The sequence below is a fragment of the Scomber scombrus genome, chromosome 5 (genome assembly GCF_963691925.1).
Source record: "Scomber scombrus chromosome 5, fScoSco1.1, whole genome shotgun sequence".
Lineage (NCBI taxonomy): Eukaryota > Metazoa > Chordata > Actinopteri > Scombriformes > Scombridae > Scomber > Scomber scombrus.
In genome coordinates this window covers 9,896,735-9,909,715 of record NC_084974.1, presented here as the reverse complement: position 1 = coordinate 9,909,715, position 12,981 = coordinate 9,896,735, and the positions used below count along the sequence as shown (strand labels likewise).

The 12,981-nt window shown below is 36.1% G+C and overlaps 2 protein-coding genes across 2 annotated transcripts; one reads left to right on the top strand and one right to left on the bottom strand.

Annotated features, from left to right (window-relative positions):
- Positions 1–2,880: 2,880 nt before the first annotated feature.
- Positions 2,881–5,533, top strand: lrrc51 (leucine rich repeat containing 51). Its single transcript, XM_062419315.1, is given in 4 exon segments — positions 2,881–2,932; positions 3,688–3,893; positions 4,096–4,244; positions 5,389–5,533. Coding segments are annotated over 4 exon segments (552 nt in total).
- A 420-nt stretch (positions 5,534–5,953) lies between these two features.
- Positions 5,954–12,035, bottom strand: lamtor1 (late endosomal/lysosomal adaptor, MAPK and MTOR activator 1). Its single transcript, XM_062419054.1, has 5 exons — positions 11,803–12,035; positions 9,466–9,605; positions 9,252–9,329; positions 8,297–8,420; positions 5,954–7,958 (listed from the first exon to the last, which is right to left on the bottom strand). The coding sequence occupies exons 1-5, from the start codon at positions 11,842–11,844 to the stop codon at positions 7,866–7,868; spliced, it is 477 nt and encodes a 158-aa protein (XP_062275038.1). The 5' UTR covers positions 11,845–12,035; the 3' UTR covers positions 5,954–7,865.
- Positions 12,036–12,981: the final 946 nt, after the last annotated feature.

Here is a 12,981-nt window from a genome sequence, read left to right as displayed (position 1 = left end):
CTCGGTTTTCAGGTTGACGGGGTCGGCTATATATGTTAATAAAAAAGAGGCACTCGTTTTACATTACGCATATTTTGGGGGGTGGGGTTGTTTTATGTTTTTGTTTGTGTGAAAGGTTGGAGACCGAATAAAGTTTCTGTTCTTCCATGTGAGCACTTTCTCTTCTGAAACAAAAGTTGATGCCATGCCAGTGTATCAAATATCCGCCCACCCATATTTCGGTGTACGCCGGATAAGGAACACACGTTATATTTGTTTTCATTAACTTTTTTTTTTCTTTACTTTTTTTTATTCCCCCAAAAATCTATATTCCTTGTTGGACATAACACAAAACAACACATATAGAGAATATAAAAACAAGCAGACATTCCGGTTAATAAATAAAATATTAAAGGAAGAAGTTTAAATAGAAAAATAAAATGATTAAAATATAAAATAATATAGATAAAGAATAAAAAAAGTAAATAAATAAAAATGGTATGTGACAGACATCTTCAATTAAAACATTTTGAATAAAATGTAATGACAGATATACAGTTATACATTTTATAGACTCAATATAATATTGTATTTGAATTAAAAATAACTTAAATGATGGGTTTGTTTTTAAATATGTTGAAATGTTCCTAACAAAATAAAAAGTTTTACAATGTTACAAATATTGTTATTTTGAAACACAAAACAGGAAATAATGTTTTTTTCAATAGAAATCTTATTTAAAGTATTGTTTAAAATATAACTTTCCAAAATGTGACACAAAATGAGCAATTACAAAATAAGTGAACTTGTTTTCATTAACTTTATTCAATAGGTGATGAATGTTGCACACCAAATGTGTGCAATTTTATCATAAATTAATCTAATGTTTGTAATGTTTTTTTAAATTTTATTTAAATTGTTGATCAATAACATTGTATTTTTGTTATAACACAGCATAACAGCATAACATAAAAAAAATAAAAAATAAACAAACAACACAAGCAAAACAAAGGAGCTAATAACAACAACAACAGTAAAATATAGCAAAAAAACAATTAAAGTCATTTTTGTTGAACATTGAATAATAACATAACACAGTTACAAACAGTAAAAAATAAAACCACAAATAAAGACACACAAGAGGTTTAATAATCCAGATAAAAAGTTGAAATATTTGCATAAATTAATAGTTTCGGTTATTTTTTTTATATATTACAGGTTGTCTTAGGGTTAGGAGTGTTTGAAAATAAATGTTTAGATCAGCTTGTTTAAAGGTTGAATAGGATTACGAACTGTATTTTATGAATGTATAATTTGGCTAAAATAATTAATGACAAATTGTTTGTTGCTGGCAAAATTAGGATTGTTGAACATGAGTAACAAATCATGTTCTTTGAGAGTAATGTCCTTCTTGAAATATGTTTTAAGATCCACTAGAAAGTCAGTCAAGAAGACACTGCCTAACTACAACTCCCATGATGTACCTGTGCGTTTCCTTGGCAACGATTTGTTGTATTGTTGTCTCAGGTGACTGTGAAGCTAACACGTTTCCTAGATAACCTGGGATTAGTCGAGCATTGCTAACATAAGTGATCATTAGTGTGGGTAAGTGGATGATAATTATGGTGTATGTCAATAATTAAGATATGTCAGTAACTTAAAAAAGGCAGTTTTAATAGACTTAGGTGGATCTATAGCAAAGGTATGTTTTATAGTCTACTTCATTAGGTACAATCTAATCCAATACAACAGCTTTGCTATAAATTCTACTTTTATGAAGTTTATACATTTTCAGTTTTTGTTGACATTGTCAGAAAGGTGATAATTCTACTTTATGTTTATTATTAGGGTCATAGTGGGTGATGGTGGTGTATTAGGTGGTGCATTATATTGAATGGTGTTCTTAATATTTTATTTATTTATTTATTTGTTTATTTAAAAGGGACACTGCACATTAATGGACACTAGGTATCAATAAATACACATGTAAATGCACCAAAGTTAGCACAACTTCTAATTTGCATCTGTTGTCCCCTGGCAGGTCACACACACACACACACACACACACACACACACACACACACACACACACACACACACACACACACACACACACACACACACACACACAACAAGACAACAATACATAACACAATCTTAAGACAACTATAAAATGCATATCAGAAGTGACTCAATATTCACAATGAATCAGTGTAATAAATTGGTGCAATGCATGCCCATCCATTAACATACATGAGAGGGGCAAAATATTAGGAACACCCAGGGGTACCATAAGGGGGTGAAAAGAAAAGAAAAACTGAAAATGTATAAACTTAATAAATGTAGAATTCAAAGCAGATCTGTTGTATTGGATTGAATTAGATTGCACAGGTGAACCCAATGAAGTGGCTGCTGAGTGTATGTAGCATTACTAAAATCTGACAAGAAAGTAACATTACACAAATTATATGTAATGTAAGTAAATTCACTAGAATTAAGCTTTTTTTGGTTTATGTCAAGTAGCTGTTGTAACAGTCCCACACTTCTCTTTGGGATTAATAAAGTACTCTATCTATATATCTATCTATCTATCTATCTGTCTATCTATCTATCTATCTATCTATCTATCTATCTATCTATCTATCTATCTATCTATCTATCTATCTATCTATCTATCTATCTATCTATCTATCTATCTATCTATCTATCTATCTATCTATCTATCTAACTATCTATCTATCTATCTATCTATCTATCTATCTATCTATCTATCTATTTATCTATCTATCTATCTATCTATCTATCTATGAGTATGGTTATCACTGGATTAATTGACTTACCTTTATTCACCATGACGTCACTTTCCTCCAACAGGTGATTACATCTGTCGCAGGTGTAAATATGTACGGAGCTCCGGTGGATTTGTCCTTTAAATACATCAGCAGTTTGGCAGGTACAGCACTGAATCTCTATCTCTTTCATATCCTGCTTAGGTTCCCACATCATACTCTGCACTGTATTTATTTCATATATTTTCCACCAAAACATTAACACACATGGCACGCTCTGTCAGGGTCTTTTGAGTCATCTTTGTTGCCATGGTTCCACATTTCAGTGCACTGCAGTATACTTAAAATAACCATAGGAGTGGATTTTTGCACCATAGAAAGCTAATGCCAGTGAGATTCTGTGTAGTTTGTGATAAATATCTTGTTGCAAATGAGTTATTAACTATCTTTCTCTGAACTATGTACTTCTTTATTAAGACACACAAGTTATTTTTAAAGTCCTGAATTATCTAAACTAAAAATAAAACAACCAAAAAAAACAATGTTTTAAAACTTTTTGGTACTAGCCTAAGATATTACAAACATATTTAAGGTAGTAATTAACATTTGAGAAACAAACAAAACAAAACAAATGCCAATAATCCATTGCAAAAAGCTCAAATCAACTGCGTGATTGAGTGAAGTGTTGCACCATAAAAAGCTAATGCCAGTGTGATTCTGTGTAGTTTGTGATACATTGTGTTAATTCTCAACATACAACATTGTAAGTCATGTTTATATAAATGTATTGAATACTTAATTGTCCATGTCTTGTTACACACTGCACCAAAAACACTGAAAAAATGAGTACAGTTTGACGTTTTTGCTGTATCAAAATGAATGTATAACCAATCATTCTCTCACTCTATGTTTGTTTCAGATGCACATTTAGAGGAACCAAGCAGTGGTCTGCGGCCTTTAAAGAGAAATTCACAGAAGAAGTACCTTAGTCGCTCCTTGCGTCTCAATAACAACAACATCACTGATCTTCATGACCTCCAGAGGACCATTAGCCACTTCCTGGCTGAGCCATCGCAGCTCGCCTGGCTGGACCTTTCCTTCAACAGTATCACAAATATAGAACAAGTGAGCTTTCTCTGCAAGGCTTGTGTTTGTGTGTTTGCTTCCACTGTTGTTTAGTTTTCTTACCCTCTGACTCTTGCAGAGACATGATCTCACACAGCAGTTTTATTGTTGGTTGGCTTTTTTTATTTTGTGGGGATTCAATGCATGTCACAGTACACCTGCAACATGATCGCGTATATGTGTGCGTGTGTTTGTGTTCCAGGTTTTGTGTGAGCTGCGTGAACTGCGTGTGTTATATCTTCATGGCAACAGCATTTATATTCTGTCAGAGGTGGACAAGCTGGGTATCCTTCCACATCTACACACCATCACTCTACATGGAAATGTCATAGAGACCAACAAGGCTTACAGGTGAAGACTTTCTCTCAACTTACAATTTCCCCTTAACACAATCATGTGGTACAAATTACATGTATTAGTATTAGTATTATTATTAATACACATTTGCAAATACAGATCTCCCACTTTGCAAGGCTGAAAGGGATACTGTATGAAGTCCACTAATTGCATTTGTGCACTTAGCCATAAGACAGTATAATATAAGAGTAAAGGCTTCCATTTTCAGTGAGATACTTTAATTTCTTGGACGTCTGTTATAGCTTTGGAAAGGGATCATACAGAGCAAGCGAGACACACAGCTGCTGGTAGGTTGCTGATTACAGAACAGAAACTAGCAGAGATAATGTCGGCTCCTAATACAGTCAAACACTTTGGTGGTACTGAGTGATAGATTGCTGGAAGAGTGCAATTACACTGAGTGTGTGTGTGTGTGTGTGTGTGTGTGAGTGACAGACACGTGTACTTGGCAAGCATGTAGGTGCGTAACATTGTAACAGGTGCTCAAATGCAGCTGAAGCTCGTATTACATATTCTCGTCTCTGCAGAAACCTCAGTTACAAACACATATACAGAAAGTCTGCTGGTTAAAACTGATTTCCAATCAAATGATTTCTTATAATTAAATGCAGCTTTTTTAACTAAACACTATCTCTTTAATATGCAACCTCTATTTTTCTTTTTTTGTGTGTTTGGGTGGGCGCATTTAAAATGAATGTGCATGCATATAGTGCATCTGCAAAGTATTCACACTCCTTCACAATCTACACACAATACCCCAGAATGAGAAAGCGAAAAAGGTTTTTTTTTTTTTTGAAATTCTTGCAAATGTGTTAAAAATAAAAAACTGAAATATTGCATGTACATAAGTATTCACTCCCTTTACTCAGGACTTTGTTGCGGCACATTTGGCAGCGATTACAGCCCAAAGTTTTCTTGGGTTTGAAGCCACAAGCTTGGCACACCTGTATTTGGGGTAGTTCTCCCTTTCTTCTCTGCAGATCCTCTCAAGCTCTGTCAGATTAGATGGGGAGCATCGCTCTGGGCTCTAGCTGGGCCACTCAAGGACATTCACAGACTTGTCCTGCAGCCATTCCTTCGTTGTATTGGTGTGAATACTTTCCAGATGCACTTTTAATATGTGTTTTTGTGCATTTAGGAATCGCGTGATTTCTGCTCTACCTGGGTTAAAGATGATGGACTTCAGTGCTGTGACGCAACAGGAGCGAGTCTTAGCAAAGATTTGGCATCACAGCAACAATCGACGCAACTGAAGCAACAAAGAGACACTCGTGTTATGTTGAAATCATAGTTTAACCAGCAGGTTGTTTGCACTGTTGGAAACATCTAAAATATTCAATGCAGTGGTGGTTTGTATAGTTTAGGGGAAATCAGCAGTGGTTTTCGTGTTATTTTTGTCCATTTTTATCTGTTAAAAATCAACCCTGTTTCTTATTATAGTCCCAAAAGACGTAGACAGACAACAGATATTTGGTTTTAATAATATACTGATATTAAATAATAGGGAGGCAAATGTCACTGATTGACACAGAATGATCTGAGGTAACTGGCTTTGACATGTTTTAGATATGTATAAATCCTCTATCATTGCTGGAAACATTTGTGTGGATAGTAGAGTATTGTTTCATATATCTTTCTCTGAACTATGTACTTCTCACCTATAATCAGGTAGATCATTCTATTTATTTATTAAGACACACAAGTTATGTTGAAAGTCTTTAATGAATTAACTAAACCAAAAATAAAACAACCAAAAAAATGTTTTAAAACTTTTTGGTACTAGCCTAAGATATTACAAACATATTCCAGGTAGTAATACACATTTGAGAAACAAACAAAACAGACAAAAAATGCCAAGAACCCATTGCAAAAAAAGCTCAAATCAAATCGCGTGGTTGACAAAACAAAAAAGAAAAATCACAGCCTTGCAGACCATCCCTTTAGAGATTCAAGAGCGGCTCACCGTGCTCGCTGCCCACGCATACAGTCTTCTGCTCTCCTCCAAAAGAGCAAAAAATACATTTAAAAACACAAATAAATAATCACAAAAAGGTCTCGGATCATTTTATCTGTTTTGTACATGGATTGTTAACACTCTCCCACACTGCTACAATGGTTAGTTTCTGATTAATATGAACAACTCAATCATATTACAATCTGCAGCAGAAGCTTTGTTTAAAAGCTAACAAAAGCAGGCCTTAAAAGTGTTCTTGTGTTTCATAAAAACATTTTCTTACCACCACAAGATCTTAGCCAATCCTGGCCGGTCAACGCTCTACAAAAAGAGGAACTTCATACAATCCATCATGTTTTTTTTTTTTATATATATATATATATTCAATCAGAAAATTCTGTACAAAGAAGGCATGAATACACGTCATCTGTCCCCTGCACCCTCCACATACCCGCACCCTTCTTTTATGGCATGAAGTTCTGAGATTTGGATCAAAGAATCTGCAAGCTCAATGTTTTTCTTTTTTTTTGTGCTAGAAAACTGCAGAGGACACCATACTGTCTGTAAACTCGAGCACTTGTGCCCAAAGAAAGCTCCATCTGTTTCTCGCCTCCAGTGATATTAGTTGGCCCACCCGGCTCCCACTACTCATGTTTGCATCCTCACCCACCAGAGGATTACCAGCACTGAAGCCTCATGATTTTGCCTTTAACTTAACTAACTAATCACACACTGGACTACATATTACCAGATCGATATGAATTACTAATACATTTTTTGTTTACATTATTACTGTGAAATGTCAATGAAATTTACTTTTAAGCCATGGTGCATTAATGGTTCTTGTACAGGTTTGTTGCCACATTCTGCACCTTTGTTTGGCTCCAATTTTTTATTTTTTTCCCTTACAGCTTTTATGTTGTGCAAAACAAACGTTTGAGAAATGGGGTAGTGTCATCCCAGGACAACAGAGCAGAGTTTAAGACATATAAAGTGCAAACCCTTCTGCATTGTGGCACATTTCCATACTGTAAGTAGCTAATGTATTCAGCCATTACTCTGTGGTACTGTTATAATTTCCATTATTACCATTAATTCATGACAGTCCTCATTTCTCTTCATCCGGTGGAGATTGTATCGAGTGCCTTGCACCAAAAACTCCTTAAGCTGTTTTAAATTAATATACTTTACATTCCTCCATGCCTTTGGATAACAGTCTGGGATGTGGAGCTAACCTTGCTTGCCTGGTTATAAAAAAAAAACAGGCTGCAAAAACACACACTGAGAAGGCTCTGAAAACCATTTAGAACTATTAGAGATCATCAAGAAGGATGAATGATGATTTCCCCCCCCCCCCCCCACATCCGGTTCAGACAAAGGCTGTGATCCAGGCATTAAGTAGAGAGGAGGCCATCTTCTGTTGCCCATGATGACTACTTTTCATTGATCCATCATTAAGTACAGTAAAGGAACAGCCACAGGGTGCAATTTGAGGTGCAATCCTTATATCGTCTCTGCCTTAGTAGCAAGTTAGAGGCATATAGCTAAGAAGCACAAGGACCACAATGCTTTTATAAAGGGTGGGCTGGAGGGTGAGGATGCAAGAAGTGACATAGAGAGTGCGGGATGGGAGAAAGAATATGCAGGCCAGAGTTGCAGAATCAAGGAATGGCAAACTGCACCACCAGTTCTTCTTTAGCATCCACTTTGATTTGAGAGATTGCACTGTAAGCGTAAGCTGCTATCTTGGACACCTGGAGAAAAAAGAAAGAAAAGAGGAAGATAAGAGTTCAAGTAAAGTGTGCAGAAATCCCTCAAATACACAATTTCACTGAGAAAAACAAGACTTGTGAGCTGTGTTTGACCATTAAAATGTGTCTTTACAAGTTGGATAGAAGCAGTAACAACAGAAATCTATTTTTAAGCGACACATTTAGTTACGCCCACACACACACTGACTGAAATATTACACACGCTGTACACTGTCCAACAGCGTATCTAAGCCAACAGGCTCACGACACGTAACAAGAAATAATGCTACCACTGGAAACACATGCCAGCATATCTTGAATATGTGCTAGTGTATGATTACCTGCTGAATATCTGAGTATGGCACCAGGTCACTTGCAAGCACTTGGTGGGGCTGGCTGGTGAGGGAGGGGAGAGCAAGAGCTTTCTTCTGGGGCAGACTGTTGCTCAACACAGCAAGTTTTGTACTGAAACAACAACAAAAAAAACAGAAGCTTATTTGGGCTGTTGCTTTGTCATTACATGAACTGCAGTTTAAAGTTTAAAGCACACTCTGTTTGGGACTCATCACCTCATCTGTTGAACCTGATTGCAACGTCTTAAGAACCTGCAATTTTAATCTGCACCTGTATTTTGGGCTAATGCCACTAGGTGTCATTGAATCTGAGATTTAAGATGAATGTTATGTGGAAAGGCATACACTGTTGTAACTTTTTGGTTGGATCACTTCCCCCATTACCTTCTGGAGCCGTTAAGTAAGTGTAGAAATTTCAAACATTGTTCACAGTTTAATTCTTCCCATCTATATTTAAGCCCAAACCCTACACAACCAACATACATGTAGTTGACCCATTTTTTTAAAGCTCTAAATTAGTGAGACACAGCCAGACAACACAGACTAAAAGCACAACCCAGTGCACATACACAAGACAGAAGTATAAATCGTTAAGTTCAACATCTTGTAAACTAAGAATGTCTTTATTATATGGCCCTAAGAAGTCATGCTATCTTTACAGTTTATAGGCAATTTATGATTCAGCTAGTGAATGATAACCATCTTCACATGAGTGCAATACACGAGACACATTTGACTAATTTCAAAAGCAGACACTGCTTTAAACAGGGACACACACACACACACACACACACACACACACACACACACACACACACACACACACACACACACACACACACACACACACACACACACACACACACACACACACACACACACACACACACACACACACACAACGAAGCAGAAAACAGCACAAGACAAATGCTCACCAACATACCTGTATTGCCGAGCTTTGTCCATGTATTCATGCTGCTCCATCATGACAGAGTCAGCTGCTGAGACATCAATGATGTTCCTGCAGAACAACAGAGACAAAGTGGGTTTATTGAGGCACCGTAATGAATTACAGCTTTATTATTATTATTATTGTTGTCATCAGGAACTACTTGCAGACTTTGGCTCATGTGTGGCTGCTTGAAGGCGTTTCTTACTGTGCTGTCTTGGTGAGGATGGATGTAAGGAGGGCCTGTTCATCTGTCCGCGCGGACGGGACAGTGGTAGTGATCCAGTCTGTCCCATTTGGAGGTTTGCTGACAGGGTTCGGAGGGATCAGCGGCTTACGTTCAGGGTCCTAGAAAAGATTTATGACAATATAAGGAAGTGATGACACACAGCTTTGAGTGGCACAGAATAAAAACCTTACTGATATTGATTTTTAATTGCAGTTTGACATTAAACACATGTAACTATACAGACTATGAAATGACACAGAGGAGTACTGCATGACCCATTTAGAGAGATAATAAAATCACATGTAGTGTCAGAAACAGGCCACATCAACTCAACAACCAGCACTGCATTTAATTGTTAACATGTGATGAACACCACAAAACTAGGACAGTAACACATATAGTTACACTCATTATAGACACTGATTTTTAGCTCAGTTTTGCTGAACTTGCAATAAAACATTAAGGGAAGTATGAAAATATGACTCAACCACCCAAACCTACTAAACTGACACAACGAAATATACAGTTTTACCAATTGACGCACAGAAAACAAGGAAGTTAACTTAGATTAAATATAACCAGCTGCAGAAAGAGCACCAGCATTAATTGACCCACAGATAAGGGGGAAAAAGTTAGTTAGGTATCAGTTACAGTATCCCTAAACGCAGGACTGGTAAATCATCTTTCTTTTATGTTGCAATAAATCAATGGAACACTCTTCAAACAGAGTTGATTACATGTGCGGACTTTAAAACATTTTCACGTCAAACAAAACGTTGGATGCTATCACAGCAAACTTGTAGACATTTGTGAGTGTGTGTGTGTGGGTATGTGTGTGTGAGTTTGATGTGGGGGGGGGGGGGGGGGGGGGGTGTCAAATTGTTTTTATGATGTGGGAATGTGTGTATTTATAATTTTGTAATTGCAATTTTGCACAACTGTGAATTCTGTAAATGATTTTAAATTAAATATGCAACTTGTTAAAACCCGTTGCAATGCATCTCTCCTTGTTTTATACAGGGTTAATGTTTTATTGCACACTGTCACTGTTCAAATAAAAATAAAAATGAAATGAATAATATGTATCATTCTAGTATGACACACACAGAAAAGTATTTATTTCCACTGCTAATAATAATAATACTATGAACATTCATACAAGGGGGAAAATACTGTGAATGAAGGAAGAGCAGACTTGTTTCCTTGAACTTAAAATGACTTGGCATCTTGAGTCACATGACACAGCAATCATAAGGAATATGCTAACCTGAATATATCAATCACTTTAGGTTATGTTATGTTATGTTATCACACTTGCAGTAGTTTCAGACTGTACCAATTTGATTTAGGGATAAATAGTTTAAATTGACCCAGCTACTGGTTAAAGTGATGTCCTGATGCTAAAGTTGTTGTAAACCAATTTTACCAAACGGTGCACAGAAACCAAGGAAGTTAACTTATATTAAATTTAACCAGCTGCAGAAAGAGCGCCAGCCTTTTGAATGATTTTATCTGATTATTATTATCTGCTAAATAAGACCCACAGATAAGTTAAATGTTCAGTCTAATATGTGTCATTACGCTAATAATAATAATAATAAGAAGAAGAACATACATACAAGGGGGAAATACTGTGCATGAAGGAAGAGAAGACTTGTTTCCTTAAACTTGGTTTGGCATCTTGAGTCACATGACACAGAAAATCACTTTTGGTTATGTTATGTTATGTTATGACACTTAGCAGTAGTTTCAGATCTGTCCAGTTTTAACTAAACCAATTAAATTTCGGGATAAATAATTTAAATTGGCTTTGCTACTAGTTAAAGTGATTGCCATAGTCTGTAGTTGTTTAAATAAATATTTCCATTTGACTACAACTTGTACAGCCTGTACACTTCCAGTAGTTTCAGACTGTACCAATTATAACTAACCCAATTTGATTTATGGGATAAATAGTTTAAATTGGCCCTGCTACTGACCATGCGTGCAGTTGTCTAATAAACATTTCCATTTGACTACAACACCAGTGTGTCTGTTTTCATGCAAACAGTACAGCCTGTCCTGAGCCATGCAGGCCTTCACCCTGAGGCTTCAACTTAGCATGCTAAAAAAAAAAAAAAGCTACTTGTTTAATGTCATAACACTTCCACCGCAGAGGCCACTTTATTAAACCTAACACAGCTCCTTTAAATGCATCACACGTGCATTAAACATCCTCTACGCCCTCAATTATGTTGCGTAACATTTGCTATAATAAAAGACAAATGCAGTATTTGTCAGGACAGTTTTTTAGCCAGATAGCACTGCTAACTTTACCTGCTCTGTGGTCTCGTTTTCGCTGCTGTAACAGCAACCCATGGCAGCGTCCGAGGGGGGCAAATTAAAACAACCCCAGCTCCCCCTGAGTGTGTCCAGTAAAACCCAGCAGTGTCTCCAGAGAGCATGCAACTTCTCCTCTACTCTGTTTTTTGTGTGTTTGTTTTTATCTAAGCTTCATGTAAAGGAGGTAGGAAGCCACTGTGAACAGCATCTCCTCGGTCAGGCTATCACATGACAGCTGCTCCGCTCCGGTGGTGCAACAACAGCGAGCATCACTTCCGGTATCACGAGGAGGCCGCTGTGGCCCTCCTCACGTGACAGGGGTGAGTTAGTTTTTAAATTTTAGTTTATCAAATATTATCAGACAAAATGAAAAGACATGGATAAGTCACAGACAAATGAAAGAATGAAAGAAAAACATGATTTTTCTCTATTCTCTATGCAATCACATTCTTGTTTATTTATTGTCCTAATGCACTTTGTAGTCACATTCATATTTATTCTTTATCTTTGCACTAAATGTTACCTGAATTATATTGTTTGATTTACTGTTGTTGTGTTATATGTGCCTTGTGCTTTGAAAGGCGCCTTTAAATAAAATGCATTATTATTATTATTTGTATTATTATTCCCATTCATCATCCCAATTATTAGACTTAATTATAGTAGTAGTAATTTTATAGGCTATCTATTTTGTCTGTTTGTTTGTTTGTTTTTTACATACAGGCTGAAAAACATTATTGGACAAAATGAAAAGACATGCACCAGTCACAGACAAATGAAGGAATGAAAGAAAAACATGAGAATGATTCTTCTATTCCCATTCATCATCCCAATCATTAGACATAGGGTGGATCTGGGCAATGTGGGACATTGACAGGGGGTACGTTTTTAAAAATGTAGTTTGTTTTATTTCGAACATGTAAATAAATAAATAAATACATTTTTTAAAAAAGAGAAAAACATTATCAGACCAAATGAAAAGACATGCACCAGTCACAGACAAATGAAGGAATGAAACAAAAACATGATTTTTCTCTATTCCCATTCATCATCCCAATTATTAGACATAGGCCTAATTATAGTAGTCATGATACACATAATGACATGTATTGGCCATGATGATAACGACAACAACAACAAAACAATAATACAATAATTTCATCACTTTCACAG